This window comes from Electrona antarctica (genome assembly GCF_951216825.1).
Source record: "Electrona antarctica genome assembly, chromosome: 1".
NCBI lineage: Eukaryota > Metazoa > Chordata > Actinopteri > Myctophiformes > Myctophidae > Electrona > Electrona antarctica.
Window position 1 is genome coordinate 61039995 of NC_136806.1, and position 18207 is coordinate 61058201.

At 39.8% G+C, this 18207-nt stretch overlaps 1 protein-coding gene across 2 annotated transcripts; it reads left to right on the plus strand.

Moving 5' to 3' along the window:
* The first annotated feature begins 557 nt into the window (after nt 1–557).
* On the plus strand, nt 558–16579 carry aup1 (AUP1 lipid droplet regulating VLDL assembly factor). Of its 2 annotated transcripts, XM_079502262.1 has the most exons (13): nt 558–765; nt 913–1008; nt 1649–1786; nt 7247–7397; nt 7788–7975; nt 8953–9025; nt 9912–9985; nt 10474–10540; nt 13399–13498; nt 13605–13742; nt 13982–14124; nt 15783–15871; nt 16109–16579. In XM_079502262.1, the coding sequence occupies exons 2-13, from the start codon at nt 968–970 to the stop codon at nt 16149–16151; spliced, it is 1245 nt and encodes a 414-aa protein (XP_079358388.1). In that variant the 5' UTR covers nt 558–765; nt 913–967; the 3' UTR covers nt 16152–16579. The 2 variants fall into 2 exon arrangements, with proteins under 2 accessions (XP_079358388.1, XP_079358387.1); XM_079502261.1 differs by having other exon boundaries at nt 560–1008.
* The last annotated feature ends 1628 nt before the right edge of the window (nt 16580–18207 follow it).

Below are 18207 nucleotides of genomic sequence, written 5' to 3' on the forward strand. Positions count from 1 at the left end.
AAAGCAGCAAATGAAAAATAATGAACACTCATCTTTTACTTTCTCTAATAACAACCTAAAACATGAACCTTGGTTGAAAAAAAACTAAAGATTCTCAATCCGTTTAATTTCAAGGACCCCCAGTTGGGTTCCATTTGTACACTCCCAGAGGTACACCCATGGGGTCCATTTGGTTCCAAACTACAATATATTTTAGTTTGGATACATAATTTATATTTACAATATAAATTGGGGGGTCCCAGAGATAGAAATGCCCTTAAATAGGGGGTTTGTAGACTAATATGCATGTCAAACTGAGGGTCCTTGAAATTAAACGGGTTGAGAATGAGAATCACTGCTAAAATCTTCTCTTATATGGGGCTCCCTTCATACTCCTATTTTAGAGCCGAATAAAAGTCGGTTCGGCGCTGTAGAGCCTACAATGTGACATCATTTGAGGTTCGGGGGGGCGGGTAGTAGCCGGGTACCGTCCTAAAGTCGGCTCTTTTATTCGGCTCTAAAATAGGAGTATGAATCGGCCCTTAGCCTGCTCCCTGGCATATCTTTTCAAATGGGGTCCGAAGGATAATTAGTGAAGAAGGTCGCAGTCATAATTGCTGCTACAAGAGGGCGACATTCCACTCTTGGCGCGTGACACATTTATTTTGAAAACCCCAAACCGGAAGTATTTGCTAGCTAAAACCGTAGGCAGCACTTTGCTCTCTCAGGTTACGAAGAGAAAGACAAGCAGAGTCAGAGTACAACAACAACACAACCAGCGAAAAGGTAGCGTTTAGTAGGTCGACAAGTTGTCGACAACGTTAACCGTTCAATTACAGATAACAAACGTTATTCTGGTAAAAAAAACAAAAACAATGTTATGACATGACTTATTTATTCTCAAGACGGACAACATTATCGTTCTCTGCTTAGCATTAGCTCCAGTAGTAGCCTTGTGTGGCTGGCTACCAAACAAGACACAACAGGCATGGAGACTCGGGGCGCAGAAGACATGTTCGACTTTCGTCGGTAAGTTAACGTCAGCCTCGGACGCCTCGCTGTCATAGCTTATAATATAAGCTGTTCAGGTAATATGGCCTCCACAGAACAGCATAAAGGGCTCTTCAACAGGGGGTCCGAGACCCCTAGGGGGTCCTCAGAGCTACTACAGGGGGTCCCCCAAAATCTTTGTGTGATGGGATTCTGAGGGAGTGAGGGGGACAGAGCAATATGCAATATAACATGAATTAATAGAGAAGCTAATGTGTAACAAATGAACCAAATAATATTAATAATTTATATAATATTGATGCCTGTGAAAAAGTTTAATCTGCAACACAATTTGATACAATATGGGTCCCTGCTTCATCTCTCTCTCAGCTAGCAGGTCCTTAGGGCTGAAAAAAAGTAACCTTGAAGACCCATAAAACAACCCGTTCTATACCGGCTGATCTAATGCTAATGTTGCCGTTAAGTTAAACATGCATTGCTGCTTTATTTTTTTGCTTTTCAGAATTTTATGAAAAAAATCTTACCAAATTATTCAGTCCTGAACTAACATTATAATTTATGGCGACGTTGATGACGTTACAGTTTGCTAAGAAAGTACATGCATGTTTTGCTATTGTGGCAGTGTACAACATTTCCCTTTTTAATCATTTCTGTGCAGGTTTCCCAAAGATGGGCTTGTGCTCTTACTTCTGGTGATATACTCTCCAATTGGCCTTTGTTTGATGTTGCTGCGAATTTTCATTGGTGTTCATGTGTTCTTGGTTAGCTGTGCTCTGCCAGAAAGTCTTCTTAGAAGGTAAGTACATATAAGTAATGCATGTGTATCCCATTAAAGGAGAATTCCATGCTAGAAGGCTTTCTTACCTTTATTTATAGTTGTTACGTCCCCACCAAAGAGGTCCAGGTGTTTTTGGTGCAAAGACTCCTTATTGGCTATTTCCCCTACCATAAGTCCTCAATGAATTGCATTGAATTGAATGGGGCTATGGGGTGTTGTGCTAATTCGCTTATTTCCATCTTTTTTTTTGTATATATCCTCTCTTCATAATGTAAATAATATCCCAATAATAGTGTGCCAATAATAAGTGGCACACTACTTATTATATAAGCGAATTAGCCCCATTCAATTCCCATTCCATTCAATGCAATTCATTGAGGGCTTATGGTAGGGGAAATAGCCAATAAGGAGTTTTTGCACAAAAAAACACCTGGACCTCTTTGATGGGGACGTAACAACTACAAATAAAGGTCAGAAAGCCTTCTAGCATGGAATTCTCCTTTAAGACCTACAAATTCCTTCTAAATCAGTAGTTCTCAAACTGTCAAGCTTTTTAAAAAAAATAGCTGATGTACAAGCCTGCAGTGCGGTCCCATTTTTGAATAGCCAACACGGAAATCAAACGTGTGCAAATAATAGTTATTGAGCATGCACTCTGTTATTGCACTGTGATAAGCATCATTGTATTTAACAAAATAACAATAGCTAAAAGTTAACTGGAATAATAAATGAGGCTTTACAAAAATAACTTTTCTAGAGAAAACAAAACATCCATAGTTTATTTCATACATAAGCCTATTTTGTGACGATATTAACCCATTCTGGGCGGGAACCCCTTTTGGTGTTAGCATTATAGCAGATCTACAAGCTCGTAGCGCGCCACTCGGTGGCGCGCTACGAGCTTGTAGGTCTGCTATTTTTGAAAAATCGAAGAACGACTGACATAAAAACAGCTTTTTCAGAAAACTGTCATTTTCAAACAGACATTTTTAGAATCTGATCTCAGGTCAAAATGGGTTAAAGCTATAGGAGGAGGCTAGGACACTGGAGCAGCACGGGCATTTCACGCCTTTGTATTAGGTGCTTGTACAAGGGAACGACTTAACGTTTCGACCTATGCAGTCTTCATCAGAGTCATGGCTCTGATGAAGACTGCCTAGGTCGAAACGTTAGTCGTTCTTCTAGGCTTGAAATGTCCCGTGCTGCTCCAGTGTCCTCGCCTCCTTCTGCAACGTGTGTCCAGTGGCGTGCACAGACATTTAGAGGGGCAGGTGCTCAAGTTAAAAAAGGGCACCTTGTGCAGCGTGGAACCGGCCGGTTGCCTTAATCCATTTTGGGCGGGAACCCCTTTTGGTGTTAGCATTATGTTATGCTTTAGCTATTGAAAAATAGCAGATCTACAAGCTCATAGCGCGCCACCGAGTGGCGCGCTATGAACTTGTAGGTCTGCTATTTTTGAAAAATCAAAAAAAAGAAGAAAAAAAACGTTTTTTTTTCATTTTTTTTCCAAAAGGGCACATTGCCAAAAGGGCAGGGGGTGCTCTAGCACCCCCTAGTGTCTATCTGTGCACGCCACTGCCTGTGATGCACCGGACCAGCCGCTCCAGGCTTGAGGCGCGTTGGTGGACTCCCTTTGATACTAAATCTCTCTCTTATAGTTTTATTTGAACTGTGCCAGTCATACACCAGCTGCTCTAGGTCACTTCATGGTCCATAACATGTTGTCTGTCCACGGTTGACACCTAGCCGCAAGCCACTCTTGGATCCTATTTTTAATATCTGGAATATAGTGTTGCAATACCAACCCTTGACCAACCCCACACATCCAAACAGCAAAGTCCTATCTGATTGTAATAGAACGACGTTAAACTCACCAACATTGCAGCTATAAGGAAAGCTTAAATTATCCTCTTTCTTATGTTTTATTTATTTTTGAGTAGCCTATTGTTTGGTAAGCCCCTCCCCAAACTGCTATGGTCCAATCTCAGCTAAGCATAACATGGGTTAGAGTCTAACCCATGTTATGCTTATAGGTTTTTCAATGGATTCTGGTAGTATTTGCCTATTTGGCATGCTAAATAACATACTAAAAGTCTAGACTTTTAGCATGCCCAATACTACCAGAATCTGTGATTAGACAAACCTCTCCACCAATAGTTTTCCTATATGATAAAACATTGTTTAAAAAAAACAATTTTTTCCAGTGCATGTTGACGGATTTGGAAGAGATTTTGAAGTCTGTTTCCAAAAATGAACCAGTATTTAATGTGTGAAGTCCATGATATTACTGTATTACATTGGAATGAATGAAAGCCCGCCTGGAAAGTGTCCAACCCATGGGGAGAGGGCAGGGCTTAGCGAAAGGTCTAGTTCCTCAGCACACATTTCTGTGTGGTCACTGCTGTTGTTTCGTACTGACTCACCTGCCAGTGAGGGGCCCCCACCAGGAGAACATAGAGGAATCGTCCTCCTCCTCCCAACACTGAGTGAGCTACTTTCTGTCAAGTGTTGGAGTTTGGAAGCAGTCGTCGTCAATAACGGATCCCTATGCCTCCTGCCATGTGCAATTTCAAAACGGGTGGTACGCGGGACCGTTGAGTGATTTCCAACAAGTGCTTCCAAACTCCAACACTGTATCACCTGCACAGAATGTATTGAGAGAAAGTAGCTCATAACATGATGTCTACGGTGGATTTGTTATGAAACAAGAATTTTGCAGATTGAAAGAGGATAATTTGAGCTTTCCTTAAGTTACAACTGCAATGTTGGGGAGTTTAATGTTTTTAATACAATCAGATAGGACTTTTCTGTTTGGATGTGTGGGCTGTCAAGGGTTGGTATTGCAACTCTAGATTCCAGATATTAAAAATAGCATTTAAAGCACAAACCACACCAGTTGCAACTCCTTGCAACTAGTCGCAACTCCTTGCAACAAAACAGTTTTAAGGTCAACCACACCGATGCAAAGTAGTTGCAAGGAGTTGCGTGGCGAATCATTGGTGCGGTTTGTTGCTTGCGGGTAGTTGGCACCATGGCAGTGGCAAAAGTCAGGAGAATGCACCCATTTTGGATTACTTTCTGTAATACAGCTGTGTCACAGATGAGAGCAAGCACCTAGGTCTGTCAAGACATTATTACATAATCACCTGATCGCAATTATTTGAGATAATCCCAATTATCACTGTTGACATATTAATGACGACACAGTATTCATTAGTAGTCATTATTTTTTACATAATCAATATTGTAAAATGCAGATTTGAACCTTCAACCACTTTCAACCTTTCTGTCCATATATTTTGGGCATTACATGTCATTTACACACATTTTAAAAATGGCAGATCTACAAGTTCATAATGAGATTGTAGATGTGAGCTTGTAGATCAGCTATTTACAAAAAAAAAGGTACAATTACAACAACCTTGATTTGTATAGCAATGGGTCACATCTGTTTTTATTTAATCATATTTTTAGCCAGCATGCATTTGTTTCTTTTCCCCAGCACTAAAATACCAGACTGCTTTTGAGAAAGCCTCATCGACTTTTTTCCCCCACTTTTTCCATCTTACGTTATCTTTGACCTTTCCTCTACTGTGCGAGCAGTCACAGTTTCATCCAGTTAGAGCACCTTACCCATTTCCTAGAAAGTACATTCAAGCCAGTCACATTTGACTTAATGTTCACCCAGTTTTTATTTATCATTGTGTTAAAGGGAAATGCATTTGCTTATATTAAAAGTGCTGATGCAACAGTTTTACCATTTCCAGTACACGCCAGCACAAGCCAAAGTTTTGCAGTGATGCAATAGTGTACTACACAAATGGAAAGCTCTGGATACTCTTAAAAATACATTGTAGATGGATTTTAGAACTCCTATGCACTATACAGTCGGTCAGTGGATGTCACAGACGAGTGTAATCAAATCAAATGTGGTACTGAAAATGTTATCGAATGTCATACCTTCTTTAACCCATTCTAGGCGGGAACCCCTTTTGGTGTTAGCATTATGTTATGCTTTAGCTATTGAAAAATAGCAGATCTACAAGCTCATAGCGCGCCACCGAGTGGCGCGCTACGAGCTTGTAGGTCTGCTATTTTTGAAAAATCAAAGAACCACTGACATAGAAACTGTCAGGATGTAGAAGACATTTTTAGAATCTGATCTCGGGGTCAAAATGGGTTAATAACTGAAAGAGGACATTGTGTACTGTATAATATCTACCATGCCATTAGATACCATTTACCTTGTGCTAAATTGTAAATTAGGGGCCCATGGCTCTCTGATATCCTGCTTTTTAAATGAAGGATATTTTTGGTGACAACAACAATCATCAAATAATGGCAGACAACAACCTTGCTGACGCACTATAATAGATCTGCGTTACCCACTTCAGTCGGAAACACTCGCGTCAAAGTAGATGCTTCGCTCTGGGAGATGTTCCCTGAATTATGTCTAAGCGCCATGCAAAATCAGCATGCACCCGGCCACCATGCAATATTGCTTTAGCAATACATAGAGCGTCGCAGTCCCGCCCCCTTTAAGAAAGACGAGTGGCCCAGGAACCAATTCCCCGTTCATTTCCCCCATAGGCTTTTCAGAAAGTATTTATTTAAAGACGTTTTACACCGCCGACAAAGCCAAGTCGGCTCGTGACAAATCATGACAATAAACACAATGTTTTGGGCAGATCAAATAATTATAAAGAAGAAAAGAAATCAGTCTGTCTGAAGTAAGTGGTACTGTACTGTACTGTACTGTACTGTACTGTACTGTACTGTACTGTACTGTACTGTACTGTACTGTACTGTACTGTACTGTACTGTACTGTACTGTACTGTACTGTACTGTACAAGCCCTCCTCCCTGGCCTGTGTGTACAACACTTTTTGCTCTGTTTTTCTTTGAAAATGATTTGATCGGCCCAAAACATGATTTGTCATGATTTGTCACGAGCCCAGTTGGCTTTGTCCGCGGTGTAAACGTCTTTAAATAAATACTTTTTGAAAAGCCTATGGGGAAAATTAATGGGGAATTATTTCCTGGGCCACGCGTCGTTCTGAAAGGGGGCTGGGCGGGACTGCGACGCTCTATAGACATTGATATTTAGCTTGAATCGGCAGACATAAAGTCACAAGCATTGAGCCTATGGCGGGCTCTGATCAAAAGGTGGAGGAGGCAGCAGGCAGCAAGACAAGCAGAGATCTAGTGAATGCAAAGACGTATTTAAAGATACCCCTCTGTTAAGAGCATGGAAGTGTGACGTAATGACCAGCAGAGCTGTGAATGGGGAATAGGAAGCTAGGCTGACTGATAAAATCAGCAGACTGACAGCCGATTCATGCAGCCCATTTAGGCCTGCATGAACTAACTCTTTGCTTCATTTATAACCGTTTTTATAATAATCTGTATGTTAAATGTTACTAAATGACCACCTTATATGTTCAAAACCCTTTCTTTTTTTTCTTCTTTTGTTTTTAGATTTATTGTAAGGATCATGTGCTCAGTCCTGGGCATGCATGTCGTACAGCAAAACCCGCGTTCAAGAGACAAAAACGCGAAACTGTACATATGCAATCATGTGACAGAGTTTGACCACAACATAATCAACCTCCTGACTCCTTGCAATACCGTAAGTATATTTCCTCGTGCATTTTCAACTTTGCACAAGGTGTAAGCTGTGGTGTCTGATTAACCCTTTTGGTGTTTCAAGCATTCTGTTATACTTAAGCTATTGAATAATATCAGATCTACAAGCTCATAGCGCGCCACTGAGTGGCGCGCTATGAACTTGTAGGTCTGCTATTTTTGAAAAATCATAAAAATGCGGCACAAATCTTTGAATAGGTATATATATTCTTTCAGAGCGAACGTTTTTATTTTTTTCGACGTCGGGTCTAAATGGGTTAAACTGCAAGGCATGAAATGAATGCCTTTTGAAAAATTCTACTTGTAACCTTCTTGTACTCGTGTCATGGTCTCACCTTGAGAATTGCTTTGTTCGTCTCTCTCCGCTTCACAGCCACAACTGGAGGGCTCCACTGGTTTTGTGTGTTGGGCTAGAGGCTTCATGGAGCTGAACTCTGCGTCGGGCCAGGCTGTGATCGGAGGGTCTCTCCAGAGGTATTGTTCCACTGAAGGCACGTTGCCGTTGCTTCTGTTCCCTGAAGAGGATACCACAAATGGACGTGCTGGCCTCCTCAAGTTCAGGTTAGTGTCACCTTTCCCCCCCCCCCCCTCCCCTGGCCTGGCCTTCGTTTTTCTTTTTTGGTTTCTTCAAAGAGCAGTTCCACTCAAACCTAAGAATGAATATGTTGTGTTCATGTGGACACAAACAACCACCCATGAAGTGAAGCCAGACATGGGGGAGTTAACCCATTTAGGCCTGACCTCGAAATTAAAAAAAAATCTTCTAAATCCTCCAGTTTTCTGAAATAAATATTTTCACGATTTTTCAAAAATAGCAGACCTACAACCCTACAAGGGTTTTAAATGGGAATATGGTGTTTGAGAGTATAAGTAACACTTATACTCTTAAAAAACACAGTTTTAGGATGGTCAAGTAATTAAGTGGGAGGATCCCAGCCTCCCACACAAGGTACCACTATTGAATATCACTACTCTTGTTATTTTTCTACTTACCCGGTTGGGTGGGGGTGCATAGGCAATGCACCCCCACCCCCACATATAGGCTAAGTATTCAAGTGGTTAAAACTTAAAAGCTTTTTATGTTGATGAGACAAAACCATTGGCACTAGTGATGTCATAAAATCGAAAATGTATTTGATTATTTCATTTAACTGTTTGGGCGCCAGGATTTACCAATTCATTCGCTGTAATTCACGCCAGGATTTTCCCCTTTTTTCCCCTTACTAGACCTGTACGTGCCCGTCGGCTACCGGCCTACTTGAGAACGATGGGAACCTAATAATACCCGTTGTCAACTTGTCATAGCACACGTTTTAACTGTCTGTCTGTGTCCCAAATGGAAATCTCTGTATCTCGTGGAGCCAATCGCTTTTTTCTGTATTTGTCCAATGTCCACAACCAGCTTGTGTTTTTCATAGAACTGTGCGTTTCTGCTTCTTTCGTTGCTGGACACTTTTTTTCTTTTTCTTTTTTTTGATCTGTAGACTTAAATAAATGAATGCCATATGTATCTTTCTGACTGATATTTCTCCCCTCAGCTCCTGGCCATTTTCTTTGACTGATTGCATTCAGCCTGTGGCCTTGCGGGTGAAAAGACCTTTTGTTGCTTTGGTAAGATAATACACCTCAGCAAATTATATTTTGTTTGTTGATTGGATTCTTTGATGGTTGTAAGTGTAATATTATGTACATAATAGCATAATAAACTATATGTTCCTAGTACACAAAGAGTAGAACAGTATTTTCTGCGTGGTTACCAAGTTACAAGTAACTAAGTGTACTTAACCCATTTTGGGCGGGAACCCCTTTTGGTGTTAGCATTATGTTGTGCTTTAGCTATTGAAAAATAGCAGATCTACAAGCTCATAGTGCGCCACCGAGTGGCACGCTACGAGCTTGTAGGTCTGCTATTTTTGAAAGAAATCGAAGAACGACTGACATAGAAACATAGCTTTTTCAGAAAACTGTCAGGATGTAGAAGACCTTTTTTAGAATCTGATCTCAGGTCAAAATGGGTTAAGTACAATTTTGAGGTTCAAATTGTCCCTGAACATACTACATAGATGTCGATACCTATTAAAACAGGGCAGAATATTGGGAGTTTGATTCAAACTCGCATCCTCGTGGGAGCGAGGAGCATTAGTGCACTAACTGGCTGAGCCACCAGGCACCCCCACAGCACAGATAAATATATATGGGACTTCAAATTCTGTTGAATTTTAACCCATTTTGACCTGAGATCAGATTCTAAAAATGTCTTCTACATCCTGACAGTTTTCTGAAAAAGCTATGTTTCTGTGTCAGTGGTTCTTCGATTTTTCAAAAATAGCAGACCTACAAGCTCGTAGCGCGCCACTCTGTGGCGCGCTATGAGCTTGTAGATCTGCTATTTTTCAATAGCTAAAGCATAACATAACGCTAACACCAAAAGGGGTTCCCGCCCCAAAATGGGTTAAGGGAATTAGAAATGATTGTGTGCGCGCTTCTCTATTCACAGAGCATGCCAGAGTCCAGTTGGCTGACAGAGCTGTTGTGGACACTGTTTGCTCCATGTACCGTGTATCATGTAAGGTACTGATTTCGTGTCTCCTTATTTGCATCATCTGCTATTGTTCATACTCAGCTTTATATTAAAAACTAATCATTCGGTTATTGCGACAAGCAATTTGCAGCGAAATAATGTGGAATTTATTTTCTTACTGAAGAAAACAAAATGGAATGTCCGCACACGATATATGTCTGCTCCCCATCTTTGTTTCAAACCTAACAAACAATGTTCTTGAGATAAAAGCCCGGAGGGGGGGCGAAACGTTGTTTTTCGGGCATTCCAATTTGTTTTTCTTCATTTGATCATGTCTTTGGGTCCAGCACCGTTTAAAACAAGTCCCTATCTTATTCCTTTTTTTATATTTTGTATTACTTCCCTAATTAACAAATAAAAAAACTCATAGTAATAACATTTATTTCCACAATACAACAAATCTGCTGAGATTTACCCCATCCCATTTTAACGGTTTCTGTCAACGTTATTATTGCTTTATGTTTTCTGTGTTTCACAGTTGGCTTCCACCAGTTTCCAAACAGGACGGTGAGACTGAGCAAGAGATGGCCGACAAAGTCCAGGAGGTAAAACTTACATTTTCTGTTTGGTTTCACTTCTTAACCCATTTTTGGGGCGGGAACCCCTTTTGGTGTTAGCATTATGTTGTGCTTTAGCTATTGAAAAATAGCAGATCTACAAGCTCATAGCGCGCCACCGAGTGGCGCGCTACGAGCTTGAAGGTCTGCTATTTTTGAAAAATCGAAGACCGACTGACATAGAAAACATAGCTTTTTCAGAAAACTGTCAGGATGTAGAAGACATTTTTTAGAATCTGATCTCAGGTCAAAATGGGTTAATCATCTTTAATGCTTGCAGAATTATAAAGGTCCACTAAAAATCAACTATAGGGCACTTTGGTGGTGCAGGGGCAAAGTACCCCTCTATTCCAGCGGTTCAAATCCACTGTGGCGCATCTGGTTTGGCTGAACGTCTCTAGTCTAGACCAACACAGTTGGCCAGGTGGATTTGAGATGGGGTGAAAGAACTCCCAGTCATATTTCATAAAAGTCTGTTGGTGTACATATTAACGCCAGTGGTGGAAAGTACATTTACTAAGTAGTGTAAGTACTGTACTTAACCCATTTAGGCCTGACGTCGAAATAAAAAAAAAGTCTTCTGAAAGAATATATATTCAAAGATTTGTGCCGCATTTTCACGATTTTTCAAAAATAGCAGACCTACAAGCTCATAGCGCGCCACCGAGTGGCTAAAGTAGCTAAAGTATAACATAATACTTAGTTAAAACACCAAAAAGGGTTCCCGACCAGAATGGGTTAATTTCAATTTTGAGGTATTTCCAATTTCAAATGCTTTTACTTCTACTCCACTACATCTCAGAGACAAATATTTTACTTTTACTCCACTACATTAATTTGAAAACTTTGGTTACTACTTACTTTGATCATTATTACAAAACATGCATTAAATAACCAATTCAGCCCATATACATTTCAGCCATTTGAAAATGGCCAATCTACAAGCTAGGGCATTAAGCAACTAGTCGACTAGTTTACTAGTCGACTAGTAAATCCACAATATTTTTTTCCCCCGATTTTGTAGGCCTCAAGATCCGGTAGATTATAGTTATAGTCACCAATCTTTTTTTACATTATAGGTGGTTAAACAACTAGTCGACTAGGCAACTAGTCAACTAGTAAAAATGACTAGAAGTGAATGCCCTACTACAAGCTCACAATGCACTGCGATGCTTCTGATACATTGAAAACTTGAAATGGCACATTCTGCATATGACTACTACTACTAAGTACATTTTGATGTCAATATCTTTGTACTTTTACTCAAGTACATTTTGAATTCCAGACTTACTTGTAACGGAGTAGTAGTCAGGGGATATTAATAAAATCTGTGAATAAATTTCTTACCAAGAATTGTCTTCACCAATGTGTTTGTAAAGGTGTCTACTAACATATCCCACATTGGTTTATATTCAACCACCCTAGGGGAGTTTTTGACAGCTGCTGAAAGTTGGGGTACCATACAACCATTATAAGGCAACATTTTCTAAATTTCATTATGCTTTAAGTAGCATGTGACGTGTCAAACTAGGGTTTTTTTGTCATTCTGAATCCATTCCAAGCATTAGTTTTGCACGAAAAACACTCCTTGGGCTAAAAATGGCCATAGCCGTCATCACAAATGTGATGAGGTCAGCACATTTGCTATCTATGGCCGTTTTTAGCCCAAGGTATGTTTTTTGTGCAAAACTAATGCTTGGAATGGATTCAGAATGACGAAAACCCCCTAGTTTGACATGTCACATGCTATTTAAAGCATAATGAGATTTAGAACATTTTGCCATATATTGGCTGTTGATGGTACCCCAACTTTCAGCAGCTGTCAAAAAATCCCCTAGGGTGGTTGAATATAAACCAATGTGGGATATGTTAGTAGACACCTTTACAAACACATTGGCGAAGAAAATTCTTGGTAAGAAATGTATTCCCAGATTATACTGATAATATTCCCTGACTATAGTTCTACATTGCAGTATTGATCATTTTACTTAGGGCGGGAACCCCTTTTGGTGTTAGCATTATGTTATGCTTTAGCTATTGAAAAATAGCAGATCTACAAGCTCATAGCGCGCCACCGAGTGGCGCGCTACGAGCTTGTAGGTCTGCTATTTTTGAAAAATCGAAGAACCACTGACATAGAAACATAGCTTTTTCAGAAAACTGTCAGGATGTAGAAGACATTTTTAGATTTTGATCTCAGGTCAAAATGGTTTAAAGGGGAAAACCACCCATTTTCAACATTTTACTATGTCATTAATATACCTTAGAGCTGTTGTGTGGAAATAATAAAAAAGTCCCCCCATTTTTTCCCCCCCAGTTTCCTAGAACTGTAATTATGGAAAAAATCATTAACCCATTGAGACCTGGAACGCATCCATGTCACGTTAGCGTTTAACCACATTAACCATTAACCCATTTTGGGGCGGGAACCCCTTTTGGTGTTTTAAACATTGTTATAATTTAGCTATTGAAAAATAGCAGATCTACAAGCTCATAGCGCGCCACCGAGTGGCGCGCTATGAACTTGTAGGTCTGCTATTTTTGAAAAATCGTTAAAATGTGCCTCAAATCTTTCCGAAAATGATTTTTTCGACGTCAGGCCTGAATGGCTTAATATGGTGAAACACATCTTGATGATGTCATTTTTTCCAGACCTCTAGTTCTAGGAAACACAGAATGGGGGAACTTTATTATTTCCACACAACAGCTCTAAGGTATATTAATGACATAGTAAAATGTTGAAAATGAGTGGAATGCCCCTTTAAGTAAAACAACTGAGTAGTGTTTTACACCACTGATTAACACCATTTAATACATGTCCTTTGTTTGAATGCTTTACATTTCAGGTTCTAGCACGTGAACTTTGTCTGGCCTCCACTCGCCTCACAAAAGCTGATAAAGCAGAACACATCAAAAGGAAAAGGCATACTGTGCCACAAACTTCAAGTAAGCATGTCTAAAACAATTGATAGTTTCTTTCTGAGGTTTTGATTGAGTCTTTTCTATGAGTATCCATGGCTGTTTATTATATGTATTCTTTATCCAAACGTAGGTGTGAGACCTGCCTCCATTTCCCTTAGCTTCATGGTGCCAAGCTTGGGAACAGAGGATCATAGGATTATTCGAATGGCTCAGCAGGTGAAGGACGTGCTGCCTGATGTCCCACTGAATGTCATTGCAAGGGACTTAGGTAGGTACTTAGAAATATACAGGTAGTGCACATTAACAAATGGAACATTTTTGACTATGCGTGACGAAAAAAAAGTTATTTTTTTTTTCTTTTGTTTTTTTTACTTTTAAAATCTTCCATTTATTTTGAAACACATCTTAAACCTTTTAGTTTATATATTCAAAAGTGTCGTGACCCTCTCTTGAAAGAAAAGGCAAGAAAACAGCATATTCTCAAAATACGTGTTTTTGTTCATTAAGCCAAAACCAACTGCATCGACACCACCATCACAAATCTACTGGAGAGTCCAGAGGAGAATCCAGAGGAAGCAAGTGGGGCGTCTACATTTGGACCCCCCAGAAACTCCTGGGACCCCTCCTCGAGTCCTGTTTCCACTGTCAAGGTTTGGGCAAAAAAATGTGTTGAGATCAGATTCTAAAAATATCTTCTATATCCTGACAGTTTTCTGTAAAAGCTGTTTCTATGTCAGTGGTTCTTCGATTTTTCAAAAATAGCAGACCGTGGCACGAGCTTGTAGATCTGCTATTTTTCAATAGCTAAAGCATAACATATTGCTAACACCAAAAGGGGTTCCCGCCCAAAATGGGTTAAAATACAATACATTTAAAGGAAACTCAAATGACATGGGTAGTGAAATTTGGTCTTTTGTCTTGGCAAGATGTCAAAACGGTAAATATTTTAACGTTTCTGCTCCGAAACGGGGATCGGAACCCCATTCAACCACTCTGTAAACTTGGGTTTGACTGCATCTCGGTGCAGAGTCCTAAAATAGTCACACACAAAGGTAGGGGTGCATCGGTACGCATTAGATCAAAGTTATTGTCACAGCAACACCCCTTAACCCATTTTGACCTGAGATCAGATTCTAAAAATGTCTTCTACATCCTGACAGTTTTCTGAAAAAGCTATGTTTCTATGTCAGTCGTTCTTCGATTTTTCAAAAATAGCAGACCTACAAGCTCGTGCTTGTGTAGACTTACTATTTTTCAATATCTAAAGCATAACATAATGCTAACACCAAAAGGGGTTCCCGCCCAGAATGGGTTAAATTAAGATAATCTCACACTCCTGGCATGCCTCTTTTGGGCATATCATTTTAGTCAAAAAAATAAAGACATTTTCAAACCTTTTGAAAATATGTGAAATTGCTCCACAGATGTATATAGGATGTTTGATGTTACTTTGATGTTACAAACGATATATATGCCTATATTATACTGTACAAGTTACAGTATATCCACTATAGCCTGGTATATATCCAGGTACAGAATATGTATAAAATAGTCATAACCCCATTGGTCACTATCTCTGAGCTTTTGTTTCTGAAAGATAATAATACAATTTTAATTTTGTGAGATATTGCAGAATTCAATTTAGAGAACACAGAAGTGTTTAGGATAAATTTACAGTTTTCTTTTTACAGCTTAACCAATATTTTATTAATACGCCAAGCCGCACCATAACCCGCCAGATGACGAGTTAAGATTGTACACCCCTCAGATCGCCATACCCGCCATATGGGTGGTGGGTTATAAGGTTTATATCAATTCCAAGCAGCCGAAGCGCAAAACTAACCTTCCAGGTTGCTACGTTCTTCCCAGCATGAGGATTAATGCGCGCGCACCCCATAAGGATCCGATCATTGTATCGTTTCTTTGCTGTTTGTTTTCTCCGAAAAATACTCCAAAGTTGTCGTTTTGTCCAATCCGTCCGACATTCAGATGCAAATAGTGATTTTTTTTTATCGCATCGTGCCCGACATATTACCGTTTCTGGCGAACGCTACGACATGTCGGCTGCTGCCCCTACAACCTTTGGCTCTTCCTCTCGCTGTGTTGGGCTGTGTGACCCGAAAGTTGTTGGTGCAAATACAGATATTGGCTGGCTGCTTGTGGTAACATCGCATGAACACTAGATGGCGATGAAAGTGTTAACCAGTTTATTTGAATGATTAGTGTAGGCTAAATACAGTCTGCAGCTCATGCTTGTGTTCATAATCAGGAGGTATAGGTTGTAACTGCATTCTAAATTCATCCACAGTCTGCTGCCAAATCCTTTGGGAAATCACCAAACGACAGACATTTGTCCCTGCAGGAGAGAAAAGATGCACTGTATAATTTTGCAAGAAGGCAAGTTTTTTGCTATTTACAATCTCCACATTTAGTTTTTTGTTATGCTGTACTAGAATGACGTTATGTGAAATAATGTTATTATTAGCAACTGTTACAGTAGTGTTATAGGCTAGTAGAATAAACTGTTCCTTCACTTTTAGCGTATTGCTGGAAACAGGAGGCTGAGACATAGGCTAGTAGAATAAACATAAAATAGACATTAAATTGTGTTTTATTTCCAACTTTCTTACCCAGACGCTACATGGAAAAGCATGGCCTGGATCAGGAAGACCATTGAATACGAGTGAAGTCATTACTGGAGCGCTGAAGAGTGAAACCTTAATTTATACTTTGTCGTGCGACTCGCCAAACGTCACAGATTTTCAACGCAAAAATGTAATGCAGCACACATTTTTGACATTGGAAGATCACGCGACGAAATATAAATTAAATTGGAGTAAGAGCACATTTGCGATGCTGGAATGTCTTACTTTGAATGGTGGACTCAATGGTCAACAGCTGTTGGAAACGGATGTCACGAATAGCAGAGGAGATATTCTGAACGTGTACATATGTCAGTGGAATGGTGATTATGCATGTCTAAAAACCTTCATTCTGGCTAAGACATAATTTTGATAACAGTTTATATTACGATCCAGTGACTGTGACTATTTATTTTTATAATGCCCAGACTCGTCGATGACAATAAAGTTCAGCTTGACCTTGCTTTTAAGAAAACGTAATTTATTGATGAGGATATTGTTCTCAATGTGCATTTGTCTGCAAACCTGTTAAAATGGAAGTATAAGTAATATATTAAGTAATATAATGTCCTTTATTTATTATTTATCATGCTTTAGCGTTAACATTATTCAATTGTAATAGTATTTGAACATTCGATTCAGTCAAACATCCGACTAAGGGTCAAATGATGCATTTATAAAGCAATAATAATAAGTCACCTGCAATCCTCTGGTTATCAACGGTTGCCAGAAGAGGGAAGCAAAGAACAGATCTTGTGTAATGGGACTTCATGGAGCTATCTGTTCTTGTGCTACCCATGTATTTGGGTCCCACCAGCACTTGTTACAAGTGTTGGGTGTGAGAAAATGGGTGAGTCCACAGATGTTGCAAAGAAAGAAGAAAAAAAGAAATAAATCAAAAGTAAATGTAATGACCAAAAAAAGCTATGTGGTGTACTGTATATGTGTGCAAGTTACAGTAGTATTTTATTTGTGTTTTATGGGAGTGGATGAATGTTACGTATATGGTGTGAAAGAAACCGGGAAGCACTGTTCAATTGGGTTAAAGGGCCACTTCACCCATTTTGCAACCAGATCTTATGTTAATGATGTTTAGGACACAAACACTTTCCTGGGGGTTTTATGTGTGTGGTGTATTATGAATCATAGCATATGCATAACTACATGGTTAGTCACAATTTGTACATATAACTTTAACTTCTGCAAGCCATTTCTCCCTGATCCATGATCCAGTGTCTCACCAAAGTGACCCACTAGAACTAAAGGTCTAAAGGCTATCTGTAGGTAGGGTCTGTGACGACAGGCCTTGTCTTACGGCAGCTGTAAAAATACCTAGGCTATTCAGGAAGACCACCTGGGGCTTCCTGGTTGATCAGAGCCAATCTTTATGATAGGAGGTTAACAGTTTGACTCTATGCATTTTATTACTACAGTGCCGGTCACAGGTGGGGGTCTTTTTTCACATTTTGTCATATCTTCATGCCCCACAAGGAGGGGCAGTGCAACCAACGTACTATGGCCATTGTAGAAATTCTGCAATCCAGTCAAACACACAGACTTCATTATTTTTCTGGCCATAGGGTACACATTTCAAATGGTGCTACTGGTATAGAGCTCCCAAGTCTGACGTCACTTTCAGTAGAGGTCGTCAATCTCCAGGTTCATGTATTTGTTTATTTGCATTGAGATCCCCAAACGGCGATTTTAGGTCGCTTCATATAAGAACTGTGTTTGAAAAATAAACCGACCACCTCAGCGTTTCTGTCAGGGGAGTGGCTGTGCGTCGTTAATGATGTCCATTCATATTTGATACAGCCAGTTTCTAGAGAAAATGGAATTAATGTGACCGCAAAAGCCTTGAAACTACATATGAATGCAATGTCGCTGAGCATATACGTCATGCCCAGCTGTCAACATATTGCGTTCCTGAGATTCCTCGTTGACGTAAGCTCAGCTGGTGGTGACTCGACTCGTACTAACCACGATACATTATATATCAATAAAATAAAAATAAACGTAATTAACGTTCAGATTCTGTTGTGCGACGGGCTGCGGGCAGAAGCAGCCTACCCGGAAATGTAGTCTCTGGGT